This window comes from Macrobrachium rosenbergii, chromosome 45 (genome assembly GCF_040412425.1).
Source record: "Macrobrachium rosenbergii isolate ZJJX-2024 chromosome 45, ASM4041242v1, whole genome shotgun sequence".
NCBI lineage: Eukaryota > Metazoa > Arthropoda > Malacostraca > Decapoda > Palaemonidae > Macrobrachium > Macrobrachium rosenbergii.
Genome location: NC_089785.1, coordinates 25,648,150 through 25,655,206, shown reverse-complemented (window position 1 = coordinate 25,655,206; position 7,057 = coordinate 25,648,150). Strand labels below are relative to the sequence as shown.

The 7,057-nt window shown below is 40.5% G+C and overlaps 1 protein-coding gene across 4 annotated transcripts; it reads left to right on the top strand.

Moving 5' to 3' along the window:
• The first annotated feature begins 1,392 nt into the window (after positions 1 to 1,392).
• LOC136829807 (monocarboxylate transporter 12-like) lies at positions 1,393 to 6,445 on the top strand. 4 transcript variants are annotated; one of them, XM_067088753.1, is made up of 7 exons: positions 1,393 to 1,475; positions 2,660 to 3,028; positions 3,872 to 4,041; positions 4,210 to 4,353; positions 4,595 to 5,204; positions 5,620 to 5,840; positions 6,305 to 6,445. In XM_067088753.1, the coding sequence occupies exons 2-7, from the start codon at positions 2,712 to 2,714 to the stop codon at positions 6,439 to 6,441; spliced, it is 1,599 nt and encodes a 532-aa protein (XP_066944854.1). In that variant the 5' UTR covers positions 1,393 to 1,475; positions 2,660 to 2,711; the 3' UTR covers positions 6,442 to 6,445. The 4 variants fall into 4 exon arrangements, with proteins under 4 accessions (XP_066944854.1, XP_066944853.1, XP_066944852.1 ...); XM_067088752.1 differs by having other exon boundaries at positions 1,396 to 1,485; XM_067088751.1 differs by having other exon boundaries at positions 1,421 to 1,577.
• The last annotated feature ends 612 nt before the right edge of the window (positions 6,446 to 7,057 follow it).

Genomic DNA, 7,057 nt, shown 5'->3' with positions numbered 1-7,057 from the left:
AAAGTGTTGTCAATGAAAGTGTTATGGCACTGAAGCGTTGCAGAGTGAAAATGAAAGTGTTGGGGGCATGGAAGCGTTTTAAAATGTTGTAGAATGAGAATGTTGTAGAATGAAAGTGTTGTAGAATGAAAGTGTTGTCAATGAAAGTGTTTGAGAATGAAAGTGGTATGGCACTGAAGCGTTGCAGAGTGAAAATGAAAGTGTTGGGGGCATGGAAGCGTTTTAAAGTGTTGTAGAATGAGAATGTTATGCCATGAAAGTGTTGTAGAATGAAAGTGCTATAGAATGAAAGTGTTGTCAATGAAAGTGTTCTGTTGGGTGTATCGTCAACACTAACGTCCAGGGAAGGATAACAAAAATGCAGAACACTTATGCAACAGAATCTTCAAAAAGTGCTGTGCCATAGAAGTGCTTTAGAAAGAAAGTTATAGAAAGTTGCAGAGTGAAAGTGTCGCAGAACAAATGTTGCAGAATGAAAATCTCTTAGTGAAGAAATATTACGACACTGAGAATCCTCTACAGACCTAAAAAAAAAAAAAAAAGTCGATACGTAACATTTCTTAAAAATGCTTGCGAAGACAGAACCTGAGTTGATGCATCTGATAGAAAAGTAACATTTCGTCGAATAATGGACAGCGATTGATTGCTCAGTCTCCGGAGAAAGGTAAAAACCAGACAAAGACGGTTTAAGCTCCACTTATGCAAGGATAAACACAGTTCGGTGGGGAAACAAAGGGTTCAATTGAAAGAGATATAAAAAAGATTAATCCTTGATGGAATTAATATGTATATATATATATATATATATATATATATATATATATATATATATATATATATATATATATATATATATATATATATCTCAAAATAACATTCAAACTCTTCACTTCTGATTTAAACTGAGAGGAGATTCCTTTTAGTCAGAGAGAGAGAGAGAGAGAGAGAGAGAGAGAGAGAGAGAGAGAGAGAGAGAGAGAGAGAGACGCTACCCACCATCTTCTTCATTAATTGATGCCTGTCTCACATCAAGGGTCATTCCCGGGCAAATAAATTTTCCTAAGTGATCATTTTGTACAAAATAATTCCTTAACTAACCGTGGGAATCCACCTCTACTTGAATAAGCAAGAGAACACTTGACCTAGATAAGCGACAATCGGTTCTCTGGGTTACACTTAAATTAGGCATGGCATCTCACAAGCTAGTGTGAAAGGTGCCAATTAGTCAATCATATTTCCACGGTCCTACGTACATCTACACGACCTTGAAACATCGGTAATCTATAATGAAGCTCGTATATATTCATAGAACTACATAGATATAAACTAGATATTAATAGATAATGTTGGTAATTTTAAATAACTTTTTCGATGTCATACCCAATGCAAGACCTTCAGAGTACAACGGGCAATTGTCAGTCTCCGTGACTCAGTCGTAGTGACAGGCCCAGGAAAACGGCATAGTGAAGAAGAAAGTTGGTGATAGTGAGTGCAGTGAGATTGTGACGGACGCATGCACGCACGAGCGGATGATAACTGTGATTAAAAGGAACTTGAACAGAAAAAAGTGAACAGTTGTAAGTTTTTCTTTTATAAGCTAAAAGCGTCTCACTCGAGTTGGCTTTGTAGGTGACTGATGACGTCACGGCATCCATCAGGGAAAGATTCTATTTTTACACGAGTCTCGTCATTGAGAAGATAAGATTGATATGTGTACGTTCTCGCGTGTGTACACTGACAAGCACATTGTAATACACATGTGTATCCACACACACACACACATTTACACACACACACACACACACACATACAGTATATATATTAGAAATAATCAACACACAATGACGTGTGGAACAGAAATAAATTTCTGGCTCACATCAGGATCGAACCCAGGCTTGGTTGGCAGCTGTCTCGTCTTTCAATTGAAAGACCTGGGTTCGATCCTGGTGTGAGGCAGAAATTTAGATCAGATGTCTTCCAAACAGTGCTCAGAGAGAGAGAGAGAGAGAGAGAGAGAGAGAGAGAGAGAGAGAGAGAGAGAGAATACATAAATAAAAGACAAACGTCTTCAAATTAATTTTCAGAGAGAAAAAAACAAAACAAAAGACAAGCGTCTTCAAATTGATATCCAGAGAGAGAGAGAGAGAGAGAGAGAGAGAGAGAGAGAGAGAGAGAGAGAGAGAGAGAGAGATTACATGATTTCGTAACATAGCATATCTCTGACGCCAGTGAACTTAAACTTTTTACACTTCTTATGTAAAGACATACCAATCTGAACGATGACCTTCAAAGCCAATTTACTCACAGTGCCTTCACCAGAGAGAGAGAGAGAGAGAGAGAGAGAGAGAGAGAGAGAGAGAGAGAGAGAGAGAGCGACTGGGGTAATAATAATGTGAAAGTAAGTTTTTTGTAAAGTCTAATGGCCTCTTTGTAGCCCAGACCCGAAGTTGGGACATAACCACAGAAAAAGTAAGAGAAAGGAGAAGAGAATGAAAGAGGATTGGACCTATTCTCTAAGGGGTCCCAGTCGGCAGTTGCCAATCAAAACACAAGTGTATGCATGTGTGTGTGTGTGTATTTAATTCCTTAGGGTTAATCACAAAAGAAGCATGTTTTTTCCCATTCGTTACAACCCAAGCAACAATGATTTCCCCTCCAGTAATAATAACATTTGAACGAAAGCAACTGCACAAAACCGAACGTCGTGAAAAATGACGAAATCCAAGTACAGAGTTCATCCTTGTGACAACAACCGTTCAGTCAGCTCGAATGGAGAATCTTTTGGCAAACAACGACGCGTTCCTTTGGTTCTGCAAGCAAACGAAGATCAGATAGGTGAGGGACTGAACCAGACGTTTGTCAAGTCCAGTCTAGCAAAAGGGGCTCTGGGTATTGGTGGGGAAGCCCAAGAAGATGACCACAGAACCTCACAGACCAGAGGTTCTGACATAACAGACGCGAGTGGATCCCCAGAAGCTCCGAGGCTGGAGGACCAGCTTCGAGAGCCACCCTCAGCTAAGGACAGAGGGTGAGTAAATCCAGGAAGTATTCAAGTAAGTCTTCTGCTGTTAGTTGTTAAGCGTCTGAGAGGAGGGTACTTATTGTAAATAGAGATCGTCAACATCAAAGAGGTTCTCTTGAATCATAATTTCCCTAGGAGTAGTTTTTTCGGTTCCTTTTTCATACTAAATAAGAGCCCATTACATGTTCCACCTCTTGACTTATCATACTGAAAGGGTGCCCTCATCAACTAAGTCAGACTAGGTAATTTGTCTTATTTGTACTGAAAAAGAGCCCATTAAAAGTGTCACCTCTCGAATTGCCACACTGGAAATGAGCTCTTGCCAAATATCTCCAGCAAAAGAGGTCATTTAACAAGTTATATCTCTCTACATGCCTTTAGGATTTAGAAGTCCATGTGACGGTCTTATTCAAAGGTGTGTGGAGATTCCTGCCCTTAATTATGCTAGCTAGTCCCACAGACTGATTTACAATCCATTCTGTAAACTGATTCTCTTGCTATTTTGCCAAATGAAGTGACTAGGCTCTTTGTCACAGAGATCTTGACTACTGAAGAGGTTTTGGGCCACCGAGACCAGCATTCCTCTGAATATGTCTAGGAATAACAGCCTTGCTACAAGATTCTTCTTCGTGATCAAAACCTTTACCGTACATCAGTTCTCTAAAAGATGTTTTCTTCCAGCAGGCAAGCTAGAATAACAATCTTCACTTGCAGTAAATGTTAGAAGGGACACAGAACTGTGCCTGCCTTTTATATCATGTAAAATTTGTATTGTTAAATGGATCTTTCCATAATCAGTACCTGTGCAGGAATGAAGCCTTCTCTCCTTAATATAGTTTCTCCCAACAGATATGCCTGGGTTGTGGCCTTCAATGTGTGTCTCATAAACTCGGTGTCAGCAGGGTATGTCAAGAGCTTCGGAATCACTTACACCTTGATTATGGACTATTTTCCAGATGCTTCTGGTGCCTCCTCAGGGTGGATTATGGGTCTCTTAGTTGGATGCAGAGGACTTCTAGGTATGGACAAACTCAAGTGTCCCTCAGACAAATTGTTACATAACATTGGCCCAGTGGTTTTTGCAAAGGTCCATTTGTGTTCAAGTATGGAGAAATCTAACAAAAAAAAAAAGGTTATATCTCTTTCCTATAGTCTTTCCACTGAGTCTATTATTATCATTGCCACAGCACCAGCCATGGGAGCACTTACAGTACTTGCTGGCCCTCGTAAGTGCGTGATTGTTGGAGCCCTCATATGCGTGGCTGGACTCCTAATGGCTGTTCCAGCTTTCTCAGTCCTCTACTTTGCTTTTACCCTTGGAGCAGTTGTTGGTAAGCATGTAGTCTAGTCAGATTAATTCTTCTGGGTCCTCTCTTTGAAAATCTTGTGTCAGTAACTGCTGAAATTTCCCTTAACGTTCACAATCATTCATTGAATTTACTCATGGTTATGTGAAGCAATTCATCCAACCCTGTTAGGTCACCCTGTAATAAAATAGTTAGTTATCTGATTGCCTAGTTTCGCAGAATGGTACGTGAAAATTCAGGAGTAAACTCTTGTTATTTTCTGTAGGAACTGGTCTGTGCATGGCGGAGACTCCGGGATTCATCCTGGTAACTGACTACTTTCAAGAGAAGCGTTCTTTGGCAAATGGAATCAGGGCAGCTGGCAATCCCATGGGCGGCATCTTGTTTTCTCCGATGATCGTCCTTCTCCACCAAGAATTTGGTCTCAGGGGAACGCTTATCCTATTAGCTGGAGTCATGCTACACCTGTTTGTGTTTGGAATGCTCATGAGACCCTTTGGACTACATGAAAAAGTGGTCCAGGGAGATTACTGGAGGAAAGTGCAAATGGAAAATGGTACGTCAGATCTTCAGATCAGAGAGCTGAAGGCTACTCTGGCCTCCCAGCAAGTAACAAAGGAGAAGAAAGCGATAGATTTTTCCTTCTTGAAGAACCCAGCCTACCTTGTTTACCTTGTGATGGTCATGTGTACAGCCAGTGCCTTGCCCAGTGCTCTTCTCTATGCCCCTGTTTATGGGAGGTCCATTGGGCTTAGCGACTTCCAGAATTCAGCCATAGCTTCGTACATATCCTGCTGCGATGTGGCCATGAGACTCTTCTGCGGGTTCATTTTTAACAGGAAGAACTCTAATAAGAGATATGGATTTATAGCAGGGTAAATACCATTTGCAATGACTCAGTACTGTCTGTAGGGATGCTTGAGATGTGGCTCAAGTTGCTTGTAAGCTAAGTGTGTCTAATCTAACACAGGCAAGGGCCTCTACTTTTATGGAAGAAATCTACCTATTTCTAGCGTGTCATAAAAAATTCACTGTCAAATGCTTCTAACTGGGCATATTTTAAGAAGTAAAAGTACTGATTCTTATAAAGGAATGGAGTTTCTAGATAAAAGTTATATGCACTTGGGCTAGGCAAAAAATGACAAAAAAACTCAAGCACACAGTACCCACATGGAACTTCATTGAAATATAAGATAGTTTAAGTTAAGGTTCATATTACTTTGACCTTCGCTACATTAACACTGCCTTCTAACTCTTCATGGAGGAAATTCATGATTGATCTCTCTACAGCTTGGTGATAGGAGGCATCGGCTGCATGACTGTGCCACTGAGCACGAACATGTGGCACCTTCTTTTCTTCGCCACCACGTTTTCTCTCTGCATGGCCTTCTTTTGGACTCTGATCAATGTCCTCTTCGCCGACCAGTTCGGAGGAGACGCCATGTCGTCCACCTGGGGATTCTTCCGGATGCTGCAAGGAATCTGCAACTTCTTCTATCCAACAGTTGTTGGTAAGGGCATCATTTTATCATAGGATCTGTAACTTAATCTAACGGTTGTTGGTAATTACCATTTTTTTTCCAAAGAATCTGTTGTTTCTGTCCAATGGTTGTTGGTCAGTGCCATCTTTTTTTTCAGAGGATCAGTATCTGGTGGTGCAGGAAATCTGGGCTATCTCGACCCTTTTTCGGAAACTTGAATTTCAAGTCAATGGCCCCTGTAGGTTTGTTCCTCATGCATAGTGGTTTACCTTGTGCATAATTTTGATAATAATAATAATTATAATTCTATCCAAAGGTTGCAGATGTGTTTCCTTTTTTTTTAGGAATTTGTAATTTCTACCCAGCAATAGGGTGGTTTTGCTTTTATATTATTTATGCACAGTTGGTCCGCTGGATCACTTACATTATTGGCCTGATTCAACCATCTTGCTTTCAAAACCCCAAGTATCTATTATTTCCTTCTTCTCTTCCAGGTTCTGTGATGGACCTCACCGGAGGAATGAGCGTCCCTTACCTCATGATGGGCTCCCTGTTAATTTTAGGAGCTCTGATTTTTGCCTCTCAGCCTCTTGTAGCAAAGCTTCCTGGCTCAAAAATATATCCTTCTTGATGACGATTTTCTTTCCTAACTTTATCGAATGATTTATAAGCGATAAGTGAACGACTGAGACATATGTTCATGATATGTTTCTAGACCTGAAGATAAAATGCAGCTTGTTTGCAAAGTTTAAACTGCATTTCACTAAAGGTTACTTTGGACAAGGTGTGCACCATGCAATGCTCCCTTGAAAGCATTCAATCTGATGCTTTGTGGATGACTGTTCTGTCTTGTATAAACCGTGAGACCTTATATATTCACAAAAAGTAAGCTACGAATATAATTTGATGTCCAACTCGCTCTACCTCGGACATAATACTGAAGGGGAATTATAATTGATTAATGATTTGTCACCTGGCGGATTCGATCCACCGACAGCAACTACCTCCGACTTCAGTGACGAGTACTCTTACCATTCGGCTGTCAAGAGAGGTATAGGTTGATGTCGACTCTTCCATACATATGCCCATCGAATGAGGGTATTTGCACATAGCGTCAGCATCAACCAACCCCCACCATGGAAGCCGACTGGTACGTTTGAAACACGTAGCTGTTTAATGTTTGTGATTCTAAGAATGTCACGATGGTATGATGAAGATTCATATATATATATATATATATATATATA